The sequence below is a fragment of the Martes martes genome, assembly GCF_963455335.1.
Source record: "Martes martes genome assembly, chromosome: 1".
Taxonomy (NCBI): domain Eukaryota; kingdom Metazoa; phylum Chordata; class Mammalia; order Carnivora; family Mustelidae; genus Martes; species Martes martes.
In genome coordinates this window covers 59,740,850-59,763,431 of record NC_137888.1, presented here as the reverse complement: position 1 = coordinate 59,763,431, position 22,582 = coordinate 59,740,850, and the positions used below count along the sequence as shown (strand labels likewise).

At 37.6% G+C, this 22,582-nt stretch overlaps 1 protein-coding gene across 1 annotated transcript in view; it reads right to left on the bottom strand.

The window, feature by feature from the left end:
- Window positions 1-22,582, bottom strand: part of GRAMD1C (GRAM domain containing 1C) — a 92,454-nt gene that overhangs the window by 36,112 nt on the left and 33,760 nt on the right. Inside the window, exon 6 of the mRNA XM_080827014.1 lies at window positions 18,533-18,613. Within this exon, the coding sequence (XP_080683140.1) occupies window positions 18,533-18,613 (81 nt within the window). The remainder of the gene's footprint in view (window positions 1-18,532; window positions 18,614-22,582) is intronic.

Here is a 22,582-nt window from a genome sequence, read left to right as displayed (position 1 = left end):
AAAATGATCTGTTGTGCAGATTCTAAATGTGTAACTTTGGTAGTTATTTGACCTTTCTAGATGTCAAGTTTTCTGTATCTGTAAAAAAATGTGTCAACAAAACTTATCTGATAGGGTTGATAATGGGAGTTGATAAAATGCTGATTTTAAAGTGTGTAACATAATAACTACTATAAATAGGAAGTAAGATGCTTAAAATGGTCTTTCCGTAGAATAGTTTGTTCACAGTATCAGGCAATCACCAATGTGAAATTTAAATTCTATAATCCAACCCCTCTGCTGTGACCACTGGATCAACACTCAGAATTCTAATCATCAATTCAGAATCATCCTCTTATTCCGTAATGTATCTGAATATTTCAACCATTTAAAAAACCTTATATATCAGGGGTGCCTGGGTAGCTCGGCTGAGCATCTGCCTTTGGCTTAGGTCATAATCCCAGGGTCCTGGGATCCAGCCCCGCATTGGGCTCTTTGCTCAGCAGGTAGCCTGCTTCTCCTTCCCCTCTCCCTCTCTCTCTGCCTGCTGCTCCCCCTGCTTGTGCTCTGTCAAATAAATAAATAAAATCTAAAAAAAAAAAAAAATCCAAAAAACCTGATATATCAGTAAGCTTTAAGTTATATTTTCCTAAAATATAAAAGGCAACAAGCTAGAATTCAGAGTATTTTCTCTGATTTACTTTTAACAAAATCCAACTTGTTCTTTCTTTGTAGGTATCATATCGGAGTTAAAATCATCTAATACCAAAAACTCATGCGTTACATAGCAAAACAAAAACAATAGTAGTATGATAACCAATAGTCTGATTTTTAGAAATATTTTAGGTCTAATATAATTTAATTACATGATTAAGCAAGGTAGAGGGAGGCAACATAATACCTGAACCAACTGTTGGCAAGATTCTTCCTCTCTCTCATTCATCCAACAAATATTTATTTAGAACCTACCAAACATGTATCACTGCACTAGATGGCTAAGGAGGGCAAAAGTAACGTACAAGAAAGCAAAAATGGACTTTTCGGACTTCATCAAGATAAAAAGCTTCTCCACAGCAAAGTAAACAGTCAACAGAACTAAGAGGAAACCCACAGAATAGGAGGAGATACTCTGCAAGTGACATTATAGATAAAGGGCTGGTATCCAAGATCTATAAAGAACTTCTCAAACTCAACACCCAAAACACAAACAGTCCAGTCAAGAAATGGGCAGAAGACATGAACAGACACTACTCCAAAGAAGACATACAAATGGCTAACAGACACATGAAAAAATGTTCAACATCTCTAGCCATCAGGGAAATACAAATCAAAACCATAATGAGGGGCACCTGAGTGGCTCAGTTGGTTAAGCGTCTCCCTTTGGCTCAGGTTGTGATCCCAGGGTCCTGGGATAGAGTCCTACATCCGGCTCCCTGCTCCACAGGGAGTCTGCTTCTCCCTCTGCCCCTCCCCTCACTCATTCTCTTAACCTCGACTTTCTCTCAAATAAATAAATCTTTAAAAAAGATTTATTTACACCAGTTAGAATGGCAAAAATTAGTAAGATGGGAAAAAACAAATGTTGGTGAGGATGTGGAGAAAAAGGAACACTCTTGCACTGTTGGTGGGAATGCAAGCTGGTACAGCCACTCTGGAGAACAGTATGGAAGTTCTTCAAGACATGAAAAATAGAGCTGCCCTATGACCCAGCAATTGCACTACTAGGTATTTACCCCAAAGATACAGATGTAGTGAAAAGGAGGGGCACATGCACCCCAATGTTCATAGCAGCAATGTCCACAATAGCCAAACTCTGGAAGGGGCTGAGATGTCCTTCAACAGATGAATGGATAAAGAAGGTGTGATTCGTATATACAATGGAATATTACTCAGCCATCAGAAAGGATGGATTCCTACCATTTGCATCGACATGGATGGAATTGGAGGGGACTATGCTAAGTGAAATAAGTCAAGCAGAAAAAGACAATTATCATATGGTTTCACTCATATGTGGAACATAAGGAATAGCATGGAGGACCACAGGGGAAAGGAAGGAAAACTGAATGGGAAGAAATCAGAGAGGAAGACAAACCATGAGAGACTCTGGACTCTGGGAACCAAACTGAGGGTTAAGAAGGGAGGGGGGTGGGGGGATGGGGTAAACAGGTGATGGGTATTAAGGAGGGCACGTGTGGTGATGAGCACTGGGTGTTATACACAACTAATGAATCATTGAACACATCTAAAACTAATGACGTACTGTATAGGCTAATTGAACATAATAATAAAAAAAATAATGTATAAGGGGCGCCTGGGTGGCTCAGTGGATTAGGCCTCTGCCTTCCGCTCGGGTAGTGATCTCAGGGTCCTGGGATCGGGCCCCGCATCGGGCTCTCTGCTGGGCAGGAAGCCTGCTTCTCCCTCTCTCTTTGCCTGCCTCTCTGTGTACTTGTGATCTCTACCCATCAAATAAATAAATAAAATATTTTAAAAAATAATAATAATAATGTATAAGTTAAGCTCCTTGCTCTCAAACAACTTAAATATAGTTGAAGAAACATGGGAGACTTTTAAGTTAAATACGACAGGCTATAATTTATTAACTACTAAAGTACTGATAGAATCAACATATTATAAAAGTCTAAATGCGAGAAATATTACTGTGCATTTACATGTAATATTTGTATTAGATAAGGCTATACACTGGAGAAGGGTCTTCAGCAGAGCTGAAGGAAGGATATGAATGGGGAAAATGGAAAAATGAGAAAATACAAATACAGAATACATACATAAAGAACATAGGTAATGCATTTTTTTTTAGGTTTATTTATTTTTATTTTAGAGAAAGCAAGCACACACACTCATGTGGGTGGGGAGAGAGGCATAGGGAAAGGGAAAGAGAGAATCCTCAAGCAGACACCCCACTGAGCATGGACCCCCCTCCCCCCCCCCAAGGCAAGGCTTGATCCCAGGACCCTGAGATCATGACCTGAGCCAAAATCATGAGTTGGCCACCTAACTAACTAAGCCATCCAGATGCCCAACGTAATACTTGTTCAGAAGTCAGTTAACAGTTTATTCACCTAACTGGAGTAAAAAACTTAAGTCAAAAAAGTGAAGTCAGATTTGAAGTCAGAAAATAGACAGGGAGATTTAATGAGGCCTAAACATACATATGCCTTAAATTCCTCCTTGATACTCCCCTTGACAATTGCCACTTCTTTATTTTCTTCCTCCTCATTTCTTGTCCCTGTCTGGTGGCTATGGAATCTTTGTTACATTACACTAGATGACCTTCATTATATTTCATGGAACCTCAAAGAGATAAGAACAAAATTTCTACACTTTAGACCACCAGTTTTCAATTTGCCATACCCAGACTACTGGGTTTCCACAAGAGCAGCTGAAGAAAATTCAGATATTATCAGTACTTTAAAAAATCAAAAATATCCAAACAGTTACCTACAATAAAGTTATTCAAGCTAAGTAATTGTCAGGGCTCTCTGGGTCTGAATTACATTAGCCTAGAGGAGTTATCTAAGGCTGATAAGAAACTCTCATTGTAAATAATGTGTGTCTAACAAACAATAATGTTCTAACATTTTATTATTTATATACACCACTTGTTTGGTGAGCAAAGTCTTTCGAAGATTAGCGTCCATGAAAGAAAAAATAAAAAGGATCACTAGTAGCAGAGAAAGTTAAGGAACCACTGCCCTTCATCCTAAAGATACCCCCACACATTTCTTTTCTGACTTCCACACCACAAAAGCCATTTGTGAATAGCAATTAGCTCATACTAATAACTCAATCTTTCAAAGACACTACCTTTGAAATACTTTTAGTGTCATAAATGGATGGTTAACTTTATAAAGAGAAACAAGAAAATTTCAATATACTTATGGAAAATTAACCTTTTACAAAAACTTCTCTGGAATAATAAATATCAAAGTATTCCAAACAGACTAAAGGAAGTAGATAAACTAATGATAAATATTCAGACAACTTTCCAAGAGTGAAAGACATGAAATGTAGATGTAAAATAGTAACAACAAAAATGCAATTTTAAAATATATTATCAAATACTATCAATGAAGTTAACAGTAAATAGGGTAATATACTTTTTTTGAATCTATTAGTTTGTATATATATGACATATATAAAGTGTATTTTTATATACAAATATAAAAATATAAAAGTATATACACAGTATTTTATATAAAGGTATAAAGTATGTACATTTATATAAATTCATGGAAAACAAAATAGAATTCATTTAGTTAACCATCTTTTTTTTTTTTACCATCTTAAATTCACCATCTTACAGATCTGCTAATGTGTTAAAAATAACTTTTTCTAGGGACGCCTGGGTGGCTCAGTTGGTTAAGTTGCTGCCTTCAGCTCAGGTCATGATCCCAGGGTGCTGGGATCAAGTCCCCCATTGGGCTCCTTGTCCAGCGGGGAGCCTGCTTCTCTCTCCGCCTCTGCCTGCCACTCTGCCTGCTTGTGCTCTCTCTCTGACAAATAAATAAATAAAATCTTTTAAACAAATCTTAAAAAAATTAAAAATTAAAAAAATAACTTTTTCTACAAAGTTGGTCAGAAGTCACAAAAAATGTGGTTATTTGTAGTCATGCTGAATATTTAAACATTAAAACATACACCCAGACTGATATTCATAATTCTCTGAATAATAATAATTCTCTGAATTAGGTTGTTTCAAAAAACAATCTAAATTTTAAACAAAGGCAGACCACCTACCTGCAAACAATGGAGGGTCTCCTGGGTTCAGCCGGCAGAGAGTACTTTAACAAAATAAAGATGAACCAAGTAGCAATCAGATAAGACTCAAGTCGGAAGATCAATTTCTGGCCCAGAAAGCTTTGTATTCTAAGTATTCTGCAGTCTTTATCTGCAGCCGAGTTCCAAACACTTAATGACAACTACGTGAAATCACTGCTTCAATCTTCTCGTTTTTGTTATGAGAGGCTTCTTCTTATGAAAGACACGTTCTATTGAATTTAAAGCACATTATTTGTCACTTCCTGGTCCGTAGTACCAGCACTCTTTCCAAGGTTGCAGGTCAGAATGCTGAAGTGGTAGTTACACCTCACTCTACAGGTTCCTAAGCCACTCCCACTAGAAGAGGCTAGGTAAACAGGGTTTTATTAAAGGGACAGATCTCAATTTCTTCTGTTCCACGCAAGATTAAAAACAATAAAATGCCAATGAAAATATCTGCTTGTGCTCAATTATGTAAGATGCCTATCGCAATACTATTCCAATCTCATTTTAGGGATTAAATATATTAGGGGTTAAATTTTTTCTCCATGCTAACACGTTCTATTCAACTCTGGCAATGTCATTATTATTTCTTCATATTCTGCTTCTTCAGTATTGATGCAGCAGTTCCAGCAGACTTGTGCATTAACCCTTTACAACTTTCAAAGATTACTTCTTGAGTATTATAAATGGAATGCCAGGAAATAGCAGGAAGAGTAAGCTATTCAGGTTGAGCAATTACAATAAGCACTGAGCACATCATTCATCACGAAAAGCTTACATCTTCATTACTCAATAGTTCTTTCCTTTAAAAATATTTTTTACTTCTTCAGAATAATTTCCTGGCAGGGACCTGGACTGTAATGAACACTACTGAGAGTCTCCTCTACCAATTTCAATTTATTTCTCCGAAGAAAAATTTTCTTCTAAACGAAAAATCACACCTTGCCCCAATTTCTACCTAGTTATTCCATTTAATTTAGTAAGATATATAGACAACATCAAATGTTACTCAATGAACTGCAAGGATATCCTTTTGGGGGGTTGCTAAAACCTAATAATTTTATGCAATAGCAGAATGAAGGACCAGAGCGACACTGGAGAATACTACTCCAAACTGTAGAGAGCACACCTGGGGGCTAGAGTCCACTGTCTAAAAATTAGTGCTTTCGACTTGATATGGTAGTTCTCAAAGGCTGGAACTGTGGATAGATATCCTTACTCTACTATGGTAACCAAGTTACTATGAGAAAAATATAGATTAGCTATACTGGGAATGATTTTATATACCTTTGCTAAATATGAAAACCCCTAGAGTAAACCATGAATATACAGTAAATTTAGGAGGCTTAAGGGGGAAAACAGGATCTGACCTTTCCCCCACCAAGCCACAAGAAAGCCTCGTGCACAAAGGCTGAGTAGAAGAGGAATCACCAGCAAGAAAGAATGAAGGAAATACCAGGGAGGTAAGAGGAAAGTCCAGAAGGAATGATGTCATGGAAATCAAGGGAAGAAGGTGCTCAAAATGGAGGAAGATATAGCAGTGTGGAATGTTGCTGACAGAGCAAGTACAAGGAGCACATACATGGCAAGTACAAGTGTGCCAGGGAGTGAAACAGCCTGGAAAACCAGTTCAATATGACTAGCACTGGTTGGGGGGGAAAGAAGGGGAAGGGGGAAGGAAAGAGTCAGTGGGGAAGGTCCGGGAAGCAGCCAGGGCATGAGGAGCCTTGTAAGCAATGCTAAGGAATATGGGGTTTACACTGTTAAGATATAATAAGCCACCTACTAATTTCACATAGAAAAGTAAAAAGTTCAAAACTGTGTTTTTGAGAGACACACTTTTAAAACTATTATCACTGTGGTAACAATCTAAAGGACAGATTACAGTGTTAAAAAGAGATCATTAGAAGACTACTGTAATGGTTCAAGCTAGAAATGATGAGGGGCTTCATGAAAAACACGACATGGCTGGAAAACAAGAGATAAGAAACAAGGATACCTCCAGGTTTCTGGCTTGGGGGACCAGGTAGAAGGACACATACACTTCACTGACCAAGGGAAAAGAGGTGGAGGAGTTCTACTAACCAAAAGGCAAACAAGAGGGAACACCATAAGAATACAAATACTTACCCCTTACTAGGCTATTTTATAGAAAATGTGACTACAATAGTTAGCAATTTTACATTTATTTTTTCCAGGTAGGTTTGAATGCTGCACTTAGTAGATTTATAGCACTACTAGAAAACTTCCAGATTTCCAAGTAATTCCAAAAGAAGTGATCATTGGGGAGAAGCCCAAGAAAAAGTAAGGGGATTTGATAAGGCTGAGGAGTCTACAGAAGGATGGATAACACTCTTCCAAAAGGTCTCAGAATTTGACATTAACTTCATCAACTAACCACTTTTTGGAGAACGGCCTCAGCACTGTCGGCACCCTGAAGCTGTGCTCGGAGTGGCTGACGTTAACAAGCCACACTCACAGACAGCATATACTCACTCAGTGGCAAATACGCTCACAGACAAGAGGGGAGCAGGCCTTTCTAATCACCCGAAGTCTTTCCTTCTGCCACACTGGGTGCCTCAACACCTTGGCAGCCAGGTATTAGTAATCAGAAACTTGTATGATAAGCATGGAATCAGAGCAAAGGTGGACAGTTTTCAAGGACCAATTGTGATGTTGGTGTGGCCTGATGATTCATCTCTGTACATTGTCTAGTGATCACAGTCTGCCTCTGTGACTCTATTTTTCTGTCCTAAGTCCTAAGTTCTTGGCCTAAGTCCAGCCAAACCCCCTTCAGACTGACATATTCCTTCTTTATATATACTAACACAATCAATCAACTGTTTTAAACCCATTTTCCCCCCAACACCCCTGAGGAACAGGACACCCTTTTGTCATTCTCCTATTAGCAATTCCCAAAATAGAAGCTAGAATGACAGATACCATAATTTGGAGAGGGAGGGGTCTGTATACATCTGAAGAGCACCTCTTATCACCTCATCCCTAATTCTGACACATGTACCTTCTTCTGCCCTTAGGGAGTAAGTTTGAAAGCCATTCTGTGTCATTTAGAATTTTAAACGTGTACAGATTTCTGCTCTTGGAGGCCCTGGATTTAAATAATCACTCTTTAATCACTCTCTCAGGGCACCTAGGTGGCTTATTCAAGGTCCAACTCTTGATTCTGACTCAGGTCTTGATCTCAGAGTCGTGAGATTGAGTCCCACTTCACACTCCATTCTGAATATGGAGCCTGCGTGGTATTCTCTCGCTCCCTCTCCCTCTGCCCCTCTGCCCACTAGGACTCACTCTCTCTCTCTCTTTCAAGAAAAAAATAATAATCATCACTCTCAAATGCACTCTTAAATTTGCATCAAGAGCTAGCTTCATAGAAGCCCCTATGTACTGGCAAGAGAGACCATTATTATCTCACTGAAAGAACATTTTCATCCTGCCTGTATTGTATCAATAATCCTAAATCCAATAATATTATATCACTAGGAACATGAAAGGATCAATATTAAGATTTGAGCTTTTAAAAAAGATTTTTAAGTTTTAAGCCTGTTAAAAGTAATAACCTTATATATACATCTTGTTTTTTCTTTTTTTTTTTTTAAGGATTTTATTTATTTGTCAGAGAGAGAAAGCATGCACAAGCAGTGGGAGGGACAGGCAGAGGGAGATGCAGGCTCCCTCCTGAGCAAGGAGCCTGATTCAGGACTTGATCCCAGGACCCCAGGATCATGACCTGAGCGGAAGGCAGACACTTAACAAACTGAGCCACCCTGGTGTCCGTACAACTTGTTTTTGTAATAATTCAAGTACACAGAAAATGGCACTCTTTTGGCAATTGAGGATTCTTCAGTGTTTCAAGGTAATCATTTGTTCTCACGGCACGTAGAGATTTAAGAAATTGAGTCAAATGAACATTCAACTTAGGGCATACCTTGAATGCTCTTTCTGTAATTAAAAGCCTGTGTTTTCTTCCCATCATTTGCCTTTTCCTTGAGCAGAGAAGTGAAGTATTGTTACTTAAATGTAATGATTATCAGGAATCTAAATCACTGAGGTTTTACTAAATTGAGTCAAAAAGTATTTATGGAGCATCATCTATTTATAATACAACCCTTTAACTTACTGTCCACTTTTGAGAATAAAGGGCACTATGGCCAGAGTGCCAGAAGACAGTGAGTAAATCAATATGTACGCCAAACCAGCTATACAGTAAACACTGCATTTGTCCCTGGACATAAAATGATGGGCAAGACAGACATGGTCCTTATCTTCAAGATGTTTATACTCAAATGAGGAGAACAGAAATAGAACAAAGAATTATAAGTGTAATGAATGTTACAAAGGAAAAGCACAAGATGTTATAGGAAGGTAAAGGAATGGACCTGACTTAGACTTAGTTTTATTAATGAGTATCACTTCAGACTTGGGGGGTGGGAAAGAGGCAGGCATAAACACCGAGTCTGAAGATCTCGTGCAGGAAAAAAACAAAACAAAACTAAAAGGCAGAACACTTAAGAACAAGGAAGAGGTACTGAGATGAAGCTGGAGTGGTGGGCTACTGTCAGATCATGGGGTCTCTATAAAAAATTGTATATTTTTATTCCAAGAGAAATGGGTATTAAGCAGGAAGCTAATATGAGTAGGTATGCATTTTTTTAGAAAGATAAATTTGGCTGTAATATTGTTCTGAGGTCAAAAACTTTCTGTGAAAGGCTATATAGCAAATAGTTTGGGCCTTGTGGTCTCTGCTGCAACTACTCAGCTCTGCTGCTGCAGTGTGAAAGCAGCCAAATAATACATAAACAAATGAGCATGGCTATGTTTCGGTAAAATTTTATTAATGAACAGTGAAATTTGAATTGTCATGAAATATTCTTCTGTCATAACATATTATTCCTTTTTTTATTTGTTTAAAAATGTAAAGCTAGGAGCCCTGGATGGTCAGTCCATTAAGTATGCAACTCTTGATTTCGGCTCAGGTCATGATTTCAGGGTCGTGAGATCAAGCCCCACATTCAGCCTCGTGCTGGGCATGGAGCCTGCTTAAGATTCTTTCTTTCCTTCTCCCTCTGCCCCTCAGTGCCCTAAAAAGAAAATAAATAATAAATAAAATAAAATAAAGATGTCAAGCCGTATCCCACTTTGTGGGCCATATAAAAACAGGTGGCAAGATTGTTGGGCTCTGATATTGAGCATGGAAGGGGTAAGAGCTTTAAACTAAACAAAATAGCTGAGGGTGGGAGGGGCCTAGAGTCTTACCTTAAACCATGGTTGCACAGGTATTTACAAAAGACAGAAACTATCGATTATTTGTATGAAAGAATGGAGCTGCCACTGTCTTTTGGCCGTACAAATCCCAGATACTCAATGTGCTGTCAAGAAAAAGGGTGCTAAGCTCAAAGGCTGTGAACTAAACTGACTTGCATTATATTACTGCACAAATAAGCATAGTGACAGTTTAAACACATGTTGAAATATTGAGGATTTATGTTAAACTAAGTCAAATATCTGAAATAAACTGTTCTTTCTGATGCAATGCATCAGAGGAAACCACAAATGAAAAAAATGTACTTTTTTTTTTTTTTTTAAGATTTTACTTATTCATTTGAAAGAGAAAGGACGTGAGGGGGGAGGGCGGAGGGAGAGTGAGAAGCAGACTCCCTGCTGAGCAGGGAACCCCACTCAGGTTTTGTTCCCAGGACCTGGGGACCATGACATGAGCCAAAGGAAGACACTTAACCAACTGAGCCACCCAGGCACCCTGGGGGGAAAAAAAATGTACTTTTAAAAGCATTCTTTCTCAAGGAACCATATTTGTCTCCATTTTTTTTCCCTTTATGTGGATTTATTTTATTGGAGAAATCAATAAAACACATACAAAACACACACACAGTGCTATGATGAGTGCTGTGAAATGTGTAAACCAGACGATTCACAGACCTGTACCCCTGGGGATAAAAATACATTATATGTTTATTAAAATAAAAAAAATTAAAAAAAAAAAAACACACACACACACAGACACATGCGATTTTAAAATCATTTTGTTATATTTACCTTCATCTTTTTTCTAGATTAATGTGCTTTAAGGCCTTCTCATGTAAAAAGTAAGCTAAGTAGACATATTTACTCTTACTCTCAGATTCCTAATTACAAGTAAACATGAATATAATATTCTGAACTTAAAGTCTCTTAAAATATTTTTAATAAATATGACATTACTCAAAAGACTTTTGTTGTTTTATAGAACTCTCTAGTTACGCTGTGCATTTTATGGATTTTTTTTTTAATAGTATTACAAAAGATCAAGAAATCTAACCAATTGTGGCTTTATCACTTTAAAAAGGATGGGGAACCTGGATGTCTCAGTAGGTTAAGCATCTGCCTTTGCTCTAATCATGGTCCCAGGGTCCTGGGATCCAGTCCTACATCCAGCCCCACATTGGGCTCCCTGCTCAGCAAGGAAGGCTGTTTCTCCCTCTCCCTCTGCCCCTCCCCCCTGTTCATGCTCTTTCTCATGCTCACTCTCTCTCTCTCTCAAATAAATAAATAAAATCTTTTTTAAAAACCAAAGAACTTTTTCAATTTTTTCATTAAAATTCAGATTTCAGTTTCTTCCTTGGCTCATCTGTAAACCTGAACTTTATCACTTCCCTGGAGTTATTTGTTTTCATAAGGATGTATCACAACTTTCTCACCTGTGATAAGCACAAATTGGATTTGGGGAGGACACTCAGATCAGGTGCATAACCAAATGCAGTAGCAGTCTTTGGCTCCTTATTAGAATGAGGGAAATGCACCTGGGGGATTTCCAGAGCACTCAAAAACCTTGGCAGTGGAGAGTAGCACTAGCCAGGTCCCTAGGGCAACACTGGAGTTTTCGCCCCATGCCATGAAGAGCAGCCCACTGTAACTGTAGCAATGCATCCGAACATGGTGGGCCTAAGCCCAGAAAGAGGCTTCCTGCAGCACAACCTGGAAAGGGCAACACAGAGCTGTAGGGCAGCAAGCCTTAATGCAGCCACTTCATACTCTTGCCAGTGGCTGCTGCAGGCCACCAGACCCCTCACTCTGAGGCCCGCATCACCCCGTCCAGGACCATGGCCATGGGGCTCCAAGGAGCCAGGATGCCCAAATGCCAAGAAAGACTCAGGAGAGTGGGACAAGCTTGGACATGGTGCTTTGCTGCCAGCCTTTCTAGTCCCTGGAGGAGGGAGGAGGGGCTGGGCTTGGGAAACTCCCCCACTCCCACCCCACCTCACCCTCCATTTGGGGACTTCCAGGCCACTTCCTATCCCCAGCACTCCGGGAAGTGAAAGCATCTCAGTGGGGCACTGTTTGGAAGTCCCTGACCAGAGCAGCCACCCCAAAGTTGGAAAAACATTCAACCCTAAGAGCCAAGGAGGACACAATTTGTCCACTCCAGTGAGGGGCTTAGCTGGAGAGTCGGGAAGAGAGGAGATAGAGTTCTGGCCTGTGGTGTTTGAGCTCCAGCAGCAAAGGAAACTTTCTTATCAGCTGGAAATCTCTACTCCACCCTCCAAGCCATTTAAAAAAAAAAAAAAAACAGATTTACTGAACTATAAATCACATACCACAAAACTCACTTTAAGTGTACAATTCAGAATTTTTTCCATATCCTGAGCTGTACAACTATCACAACTTTTAGAACATTTCATCTACCCAAAGTTACCCAAATCCATTAGCAGTCAATTTTTCATTCCTCCCTCCTCCTGGAAACAAATTTACTTTCTACTTCTGTGAATTTGCCTATTCTGGACATTTCATAAAAGCAGAATCATACAGTATATGTTCTTTGGGGATGGGCTTTTTTCACATACGATAATGCTTCAGGGTTCATCTATGTTGTAACATGTATTGGTACTTCACTCCTTTTTATTGATGAATAATATTCCATTGTGTGAATATACATTTTTCTCACCATTCATCAGTTGATGAACATTTAGGATGTTTCCACTTTTTGGCTTTATGAGTAATGCTAAGAACCTTCAAGTGCAAGTATCTGTGTGAGCACACACTTTCAATTCTCTTGCATAAAAACCTAGGAGTGGAATTGCTGGGTCATGCAGTAACTATGTTTAACATTTTGAGAAACTGCCAAACTATTCTTCGAAGTTTTCATAATTTTACAACCCCACCAGAATGTATGAGAGATTTCATTACTCCATATCCTCAACATTTGTTAATGTCTATTTCAGCCATCCCAGGGGTTGTGAAGTGGTATCTCGTGGTTTTATGTTTCCCCAGTAGCTGAAGACATTGCACATCTTTGCCTGCACTTATTGGCCATTTGTATATCCTCTTTAGAGGAATGACTATTCGAATCCTTTGTGCATTTTCTTAATGGGCTATTTGTCTTTTTCTTGTTGAATTGAAAGAGTTCTTGATATGTTCTGGATATAAATGCCTGATTAGATATATAACTTGGAAATACTTTCTCCCAATCCAATGTGTTGTCTTTTCACTTTCTTGAGGGACACCTTCAAGCATAAAAGTTTTTAATTTTGATGAAATCCAATTTATCTACTTTTTTCTTTTGTCACTTGAACTTTTGGTGTCATATCTAAGAAACAACTGTCTAATCCAAAAGTCATGAAGATTTATAGCTACAGTTTCTTCTGAAAGTTTTTTACTTTAAGATCATAACTTCAGGTCTATGATCCATTTTGATTTAATATTTATATATGGCCTGAAGTAGGAATCAAAATTCATTCTTTTGTATGGATCATTTAGTTATTCCAGTACCCTTTGGTGGAAAGACTTCTTTCCCTGTGTAACTGTTTTGGCACCCTTGTCAAAAATCAAATTAGGGCTAATAAGTGTAAGATTGTATTTCTGGACTCTCAATTCTATTTCATTAACGTGTGTGTCTAGACCTGCATCAGTAAACCTACTGCCTTCATTATTGCAGCTTTGTAGTAAACATCAAAACAAAAAGTGCAAGTCCTCCAATGATACAGACTGAATTGCATTCCCCTAAAATTGATATGTAATGCCCTAAACCCCCAACGTGACTAATTTGGAGGTAGGGAGCTTAAGGAGAAAATTAAGGTTAATGAGGTTGCTATGGACTGAATTGTTTCCCCTCAAAATTCATGTTGAAACCCGAACTCCCAACATGATGGTATTTGGAGTAGGGCCTCTGGGAGATAATTAGGTTTAGATGAGGTAAATTAGGGTGGGACTCTCAGGATGGGATTAGTGCCCTTATAGGAAGACACCAGAGAGTTAGCTTGCTCTGGCTCTGGCTCTGGCTCTGGCTCTGGCTCTGGCTCTCTCTTTCCTTCCCGGCTGTGTCAGAACACAATGAGAAGGCCAGGAAGTGTTCTCACCAGAACCCCACCAAAGATGTCATCCCAATCTCAGACTTCCAGCCCCTAGAACTATGAGGAAATAAATTTCTGTCGTTTCAGCCACCCTGTCTATAGCATTTTGTTATTGCAGCTCCAGCTAAGAGTTGTGAGGGCAGAGCCCTACCCTAATAGGACTGGTATTCATATAAGAGGAAGAGCCACCAAGAGTGTGCATGAATAGAGGGAAAGCCATGTGAGGACACAATGAGAAGGCTGCAAGCCAATGAGATGGGTCTCACCGGAAATTCACCTTGCCTATTCCATGATATGGGACTTCCAGCTTCCAGAAGTGTGAGAAAATAGATTTATGTTGTTTAAGCTGCCAGGTCTGTAGTATTTTGTTATGGCAGCCCTAAAGACTAATTAATCCAATTTTGTTCTTCTTTTTCAAGACTGTTTTGACTATTCTGGGTACCTTGCATTTCATATGAATTTTAGGATCTGCTTTTCAATTAAAAAAACAGACAAAACAACAACAACAACAAATGCCAGTTGGGATTTTGATAGGGATTGCACTGAATCTGCAGATCAACCTGGGAAATATTGCCATCTTAACCGTATCAAGTCTTCTGATCCATGAGCATGAGATTTTTTTCACTTGTCTTCTTTAGTTTCTTTTAACAATATTAACTTTCAGTGTTCATCGTAAAGTTCTTTTGTTAAATTTATTCCCAAGTATTTTATTCTTTTTGATATTATTATAAGTGAATTTTTTTTTAATTTTGGGATTGTTCACTGTGAATGTATAAAATATAATTGATTTTTGTATTTTGATCAGATCTTCTGCAACTTCCTGAACTTATTAGTTCTAATGGGGTTTCTAATGAGTTCCTTAGAATTTTACAAATACAAAACCATATCATCTGCCAGTGAATATAGTTTTATTTCTTCATTTTTAATCTGAATGTCTTTATTTCTTTTTCTTGCCTATTTTCCCTTCCCTATTGAAGTCAGAACATTCAATACAATGTTGAATAGAAATGGCAAGAAAGGACATTCTTGTCTTGTTCCTAACCTAAGGTGGGGAAGCATTAGTCTCTTGCCATTAAGTATGTTAGCTGTAAGCTTTATCAAGTCAAAGAAACTCCCTGCTAGTCCTACTTTGGTTTTGGTTTTGTTTTTCTTTATGTTGGATATTGTCACTTTATTTTTCTTTTTTGACTGTGATGATCATGTGGGTTTTGTCCTTTATTCTACTAATATAGTGTATTACATTGAATGATTTTCTTTCTTTTTTTTTTTTAAAGATTGTATCTATTTATTTGACAGAGAGATCACAAGTAGGCAGAGAGGCAGGCAGAGAGAGGGAGGGACAGGCTCCCTGCTGAGCAGAGAGCCCGATGCAGGGCTGGATCCCAGGACCCTGAGATCATGACCCGAGGTGAAGGCAGAGGCTTAACCCACTGAGCCACCCAGGTGCCCCCATTGCATGATTTTCATATGTTCAATCAACCTTGTATAAATCCTACCTAGTCATGGCATTTAATTGTTTTATCATTGTTTTTATATGTTGCTGGATCTGTTTCGCTAAATTACTTTGGTTTTGTTGAGGATTTTTATGTCTATATTCATAGGTAAAATGAACAGAGACACAGTGAACATAAGTATTGGCCTGTAGGTTTCTTGTGAAGTTCTTTGTCTGGACTTGGTTATGAAAGTAATAATGGCTTCTTGGACTGAGTTGTGAAGTATTCTCTCCTTCTCTATTTTTTGAAATACTTTATGAAGGACTGATGTTAATTCTACTGTAAACATTTGGCAGAATTTAACATTGAAGCCATCTGGGCCTGAGCTTTTCTTTGTGGGTAGATTTTTTTTATTGCTAATTCAATCTCTTTCCTTGTTATAGGTTTATTCAGATTTTTTGTTCTTACTTGAGTCAGTTGCAATGATTTATGACTTTCCAGTCACAATTGTCCATTTCACTTAGGTTAACTAATTTGTTGGCATAAAATGTCCATAGTATGAACCCTTTTCATTTTGTAAGGTCAGTAGTAATGTTATCAGTTTCACTTCTGAATGTAATAATTTTAATCTTTTTTCTTGGTCAGTCTAGTTAAACTTCACTGATCTTTTCAAAGAAAGAACTTTTCATTCTGTTGATTATTTTTCTATTCTCTATTTCATTCATTCGGTTCTAATCTTCAGCATTTCCTTGCTTCTGTTTGTCTTTAGTTTGTTTTCTTTGCCCTAATTTCTTAAGGTGGAAAGTTAGGTTATTGATTTTTTTTTTTTTTTTTAATTTGACAGAGGGAACACAAGGAAGGGTAGTGGGAGAGAGAGAAGCAGGCTTCCTGATGAGCAGGAAGCCCAATGCGGGGCCCGATCCCAGGGCCCTGGGATCATGACCTGAGCTGAAGGCAGATGCTTAACAACTGAGCCACCCAGGCACCCTGAGATCAATCCTTTTTTTAATATAGATATTTATAGTTATAAAATCTCCTCTATTCATTGTTTTAACTGCACCTCATGAGTTTTGATATGTTATGTTTTTGTTTTCATTTAACTTGAAGTATGTTCTAATTTCTCTTGTGATTTCTTCTTTCACTCATTGGTTATTTAGGAATGTTTTGTTTAATATCCACTTTTTATGAGTTGCCAAATTTCTGTTATTGACTTTTAATTTCATTCACTGCACAGTCCATTGTATTAATTCAATCCTCTTGCATTTATTAAGGTTGCTTTTATGACCTAGCATATGGTCTGTCAGAAGAGTGTTCCATGTGTACTTGAGAAAGATGTATATTCTCCTTTGAGTGTCTCATAGATGTCTTTTAGTTCTAGTTAGTTTATAGTTTTGTTCAAGTCTTCTACCTCCTTGTTGATCTCTGTGGTTGTTCTATCCATCATTAAAAGTGGGGTATTAAAATCTCCAACTATTATTAGATATTAATAAAATTATCTATTTCCCAGGGCACCTGGGTGGCTCAGTTGGTTGAGCGACTGCCTTGGGCTCAGGTCATGATCCTGGACTTCCAGGATCGAGTCCCGCATGGGGCTCCCAGCTCCTTGGGGAGTCTGCTTCTCCCTCTGACCTTCTCCTCTCTCATGCTCTCTCTCACTCATTCTCTCTCAAATAAATAAATAAAATCTTTAAAAAAAATTATCTATTTCCCCCTTCATTCTGCTAGTTCTGTTTCATGTATTTTAAGGTTCTGTTATTAGGGGTGTAAATATAAAGATAGATAGATAGATAGATAGATATGTATATATACACACACATAGGTTCTGTTATTAGGTGTAAGTTTATAATTGTTATATATTCCAGATGGACTGACCCTTTTATTATGATAAAATATTATTCCTTGTCTTTATTTTTATCTCAAAGTCTATTTTGTCTGATTCTACTGCAGTCACTTCAGCTATTTTTTGGATACTATTTGTAATAGTGTCTTTTTTTCCATCTGTTTGTATCTTTAACATGTTTCAAATAGACAGCATAGAGTCAGAGCATGGTTTGTTTGTTTTTTTTTTTTCATTCTTTCTGCCTACTTCTGCCTTCTGATTGAAGTGCTTAATCTATGTTTAATGATTTAAATATAATGTCTGCCATTTTGCTGTTTTCTATGTATCTTATGTCTTTTTGTCCTTCTATTCCTCCATTACTGCCTTCATATATGTTAAACAGATAGTTCTAGAGTACCATTTTAATTCCCTTGATGTTTCTTTTACCATATTTTTAAAGTTATTTTCTTGATGGTTACCCTGGGGATTGCAGTAGTCCCCCCTTATCCACAGGTTTACCTTCCCCCCTTTCAGTTCCCACAGTCAACCACAGTCGGAAGCAGATTGTCCTCCTTCTGACACACCATCAGAATGTCAGTAGTAGCCTAACAATACATCACAATGCCTGTAATTCACCTCACCTCATTGCATCATGCAGTCATTTCATCATCTCATAACATCACAAGAAGAAGATAAGTACAGTACAATAAAATATCTTGAGAGAGAGAGAGAGATACCACATTCACATAAGTTTTATTATGGTATATTGTTATAATTATTCTATTGTATTATTAGTTATTTTTATGAATCTATTACTGTGCCTCATTTATAAGTGAAATTTTATCATAGGTATGGATGTATAGGAAAAACATAACATATATATTGAGTTCAGTACTATGTGCAATTTCAGGCACCCACTATGGGTCTTGGACCATATTCCCTGCAGATAAAAGGGAGACTTACTATAAAATTAACATCTTAACATAACTATGGATTCTGTTTTGCTTCGTGGTTCATCTTGAAATTTGAATAGTCTAGTCAAATTAACTCCAGAAAAATAAAACTCCAGAAAAATTCAACTCGCAAACACTGTGGAGGTAGACATTGGGAGGTTGCTATTATAAGAAGCACCGGCCTCTGGTATGAACACTTACCTTGTCTAATAATACATTCTGCCACAACCTAAAGATACTGAGGTAACTTCTATCTCTGGCACCAAAAGACGTAAAGAAAAACTGCAAAGAAAAATGGTGAGATAATTTCAGTGTCATTTTAAAAAGTGGGGGTGAGGGACAGTATCTGTCATGAAGATCTGTTGGCACCTGCTATGATTAAAGCAAACTAGTAGGACACCATTCCCAATTTCATATATTATTTTTGTTTCACTCTTTGCTATAATAGAATAAAAATAGGTAATTGGAGCTTGAACAAGGTGTCTTTAAAAACTATCTTACAGGGGCATGTGGGTGGCTCAGCCTGTTAAATCTGATCTCAGGGTCCTGAGATAGAACCCCACGTTGGGCTCCATGCTCAGCATGGAGTCTGTTTAGAGTCTCTCCTTCTCCCTCTGCACCCCCCATACAGGCACATGCTCTCTCTCTAATAAAATAAATAAAATTTTTAAAAACTTTATCTTACAGGAAATACAATTTTATCAATATTTACTCAGAAAAGAAGCTTGAAATAGGTAAATATTTATCTACACATAGTTTATTACAATAATCTTAAAAACTTATGAAAAAGATTAAAATTTTATTTATTCTGAACTTTCCAAAGAGCCATTATTTGGTGCCCATATGAGCCAAGTATACATAAAGCATTAAAAAAAAAATACAAGTGGGGGCCCCTAAGTGTCTCAGTCAGTTAAATGAGTGACTCTTGGTTTTGGCTCAGATTAAGATCTTATGAGTCATGGGCTCCATGCTCAGCAGGGCGTCTGCTTGAAGATTCTCTCTCTGCCCCTCCCCCTACTCGTGCACACACTTCCTCTCTCTCTAAAAATAAATAAATGAATAAATCTTTCAAAAATTCAAGTGGATTTCAGAGATCAATTTATTTTAAGGATCTTAATTTCAAATGATATCTTTCATAGTCTTCTAAAAAAAATCCAGAAATGCTTAATTTCTACTAATTATAGATGTAAAACACCCATGTTAAAACTTAACTTTGCTTTGAATGCTATAGAAAAAAAATAGCATGTTTCAATCTATAATTCTATGTTTGCTTTTAGCCCCATCTCTTCCTCTGCATTTAACTGATTTTGCAAAGTCACGTTTTAAAATAGGCTTTTATGAGAAAATCTGACAAGTGACAGCACTAAATACAGTCTCTCAGTGTATCATCCTTCCGACCCCATAGTTAGTGACTTTTCATGATTGAGTAGTTATTTTTAAGGATGAGAAAGCTCAGTTATATGTTTGATTTGCTTAAAAAAAAAAAAAAGTCAAACAAATAATATTTTGGGCATTTACACTTTTCATAGAAAAATTTTAAAGTGCTATTTTCCAGTTAATAAATTGAAATGTTGCTATGTAATACTCTCCATGAAGCAAAACTTTTCATAACAAGAATATATAAAGGAGATTTTCCAAATAGAATTATATACATAATATGTGGCCTAATGATAACTACTATCCTCTATTTCCTTTCCTTAGACCAAACTGTTTTGCTTTCTTGCATTATCATAATCTTATATCATTTTGTTCAGATATAATAGATAAGAAAAATCTCCTAGTCCATTTGGTTCCCACTTCTTTTTTTTAGAACTATTTTTTCTATTTATTTGAAGCACAGTAAAAAAAAAAAAATTGGTACATTTTGAAAATTCAGTGGCACAAGGTACACTGCCATAACTTGAGGGACATTATACAATTAAAAAAAAAAAAGGAAACAAAAAGAAAAAAAATTTCCATTTGAATCACTGCATTACATAATTTTACCTGCCCAAACAGACCATTTACAAATATTAGGTCAATAAACTGCTAACATCCATAAAAAGTTAACTTTCTTACTAAAATGCAAGAATTTAAAAGATTGGTATCTAAACAAGAAAAGATAAAACTATAGTTCCCACTTCTTAAACTAAATAATTTATCAATTCTATCCACTCTTGTATATAATCTACCACTTAGTCCTATGACTTTGGGTTATTTTTCTTTTTCCTTTTTTTTTAAGATTTTTAAATTTTATTTATTTGACAGAGATCACAAGTAGGCAGAGGCAGGCAGAGAGAGAGGAGGAAGCAGGCTCCCTGCTGAGCAGAGAGCCCACTGCAGGGCTCGATCCTAGGATGCTGGGATCATGACCTGAGCTGAAGGCAGAGGCTTTAACCCACTGAGCCACCCAGGTGCCCCTTGGGTTATTTTTCTTTTGCTTAATTTCCTCATCTGAGAAAAATGAGAACAAAATATAGTAAATTTTTGTGAGAATTAAATGAGAAAATATCTATAAAGAACTTAAAACAGTGTTAAAACAAGTATGTTCAACAAATGCTAGTTGTTGTTATCATTATTAAAATTAAAATGCTTGACCCTGAAATGTCATTATATATGTGAGAAACAGCCATACATTGGGCTTAAGAAGGCATAGTCAGGCTGTCCACTGCACCATTGTTAATAACAAAATATTGGAAATGAACTAATGGTCAAGGGAACCATGGTAAATTCATTCTATGTAATACTACACAGCACATGAATAAACAGAAATAGTTCCATCTAGATGTGCTATGACTCCAAGAGATATTAACTTCTTTTTAAGAAAGAACTGAAAACCAACATGTATAAAGTAGCATTTACTTTAAAAACAAAGTAAAACTATATGCGTGTGTGTGTATACACACACACACACACACATATATGTATGTCTATATATATAGACACACAAAGATATATATATGCGTGTGTCTATATGTATATTTATAGATACAGATATTTACACACACAAAGGGAAAAAGTCTGAAAAGATACATACCAAACTGATAACAGTGTTTGCCTCTAGAAAAGCAATGGGATTAGGGATTATAGGCATGGAAGAAAGATGTTAGTTTAAGAACTGTTTTGTGACTTTGTTAGGGAATGCAATGTATTCATATATTGATTGTAAAATTAAAATTTTTTTTTTAGTTCTTCTTCCTTTCCTGAACAGTTCAGCCCTAAAGCTGTTGGTGGAACAGAGAAAGCCGGCATCCACAGTAGAGGTGAGGGCAGAGAAGAGCTGTAGTAGCCCAAAACAATGTCAAAACCAGAGAAGTTGAGGAGGTTGTCACATGGAAGGATATAATTCTATTTGGAAAATCTCCTTGATACATTCAGAGCCCAAGTAAGTAAGAAGAGCCTCCATGTATGAGGGTAATCTGGAGCATGATGTTAGAACAAGAAGAAGGTGAGGGGCATCAGTCAGAGCCTACAGAGGGTGACAGTGGAAAGGAGCACCCTGTCAAGAGTGTCAGAGCCCAAGCATGGTGAAGAATGTGACTGTGAATGGCAGCCTACTAAAGCATGTCAGAACCGGAGCGGGTGAGTCCATGAGGGTGGTTTAGTGCTGGGAGGTCAGAGCCTGAAGGGATGAAGGGGGCAACTACACACAGTGTAGCTGTCACAGAATATCGAGCACAAGCAATAGAGGGCATCCCTTTAGAGGGGTGACCTAGCGCAGGGTAAGGTGAATGTAGGGAAGGTGCTTAGTATGGGGTGTCAGTCTAAGCAGAGTGAGGAAAGCTTTCACGTGGTGAGAGCATCTGTGCCACGATGGGATGGGCAGCAGCCTGACCTGAAGTGTCAGAAACGAAGTCAGGTAAAAGAGCATCCATGTAGGGGGCAGTGCCAGGGTGGTACAACCGATTGAGCATCTGACTTTTGGTTTCAGCTCAGGTCGTGATGTCAAGGTCATGAGATCAAGCCCTGTGTTAGGCTCTTGCTCAGCACAGAGTCTACTTAAGACTCTCTCTTTCTTAAATAAGTAAATACATACATACATAAATCTTTTTTTTTTTTTTAAGGAGGCATCTGTGTGGGGAAGGAGTGGCAAAGGAGTGGAAGATTGGTTACATAGAGACCAACTGATAAGGTAGGTAAATGTACTGAGGATAAGGGGAGCCTGGTTTCTCACAGTCAGGGGAGGGAGTTACAAATAGGAATGGGAGAAAACAAAAATGAACTCTGTGGTGTTTGACAGCAATTAGAGATTTAGGGTAAATTCTTGGTTTA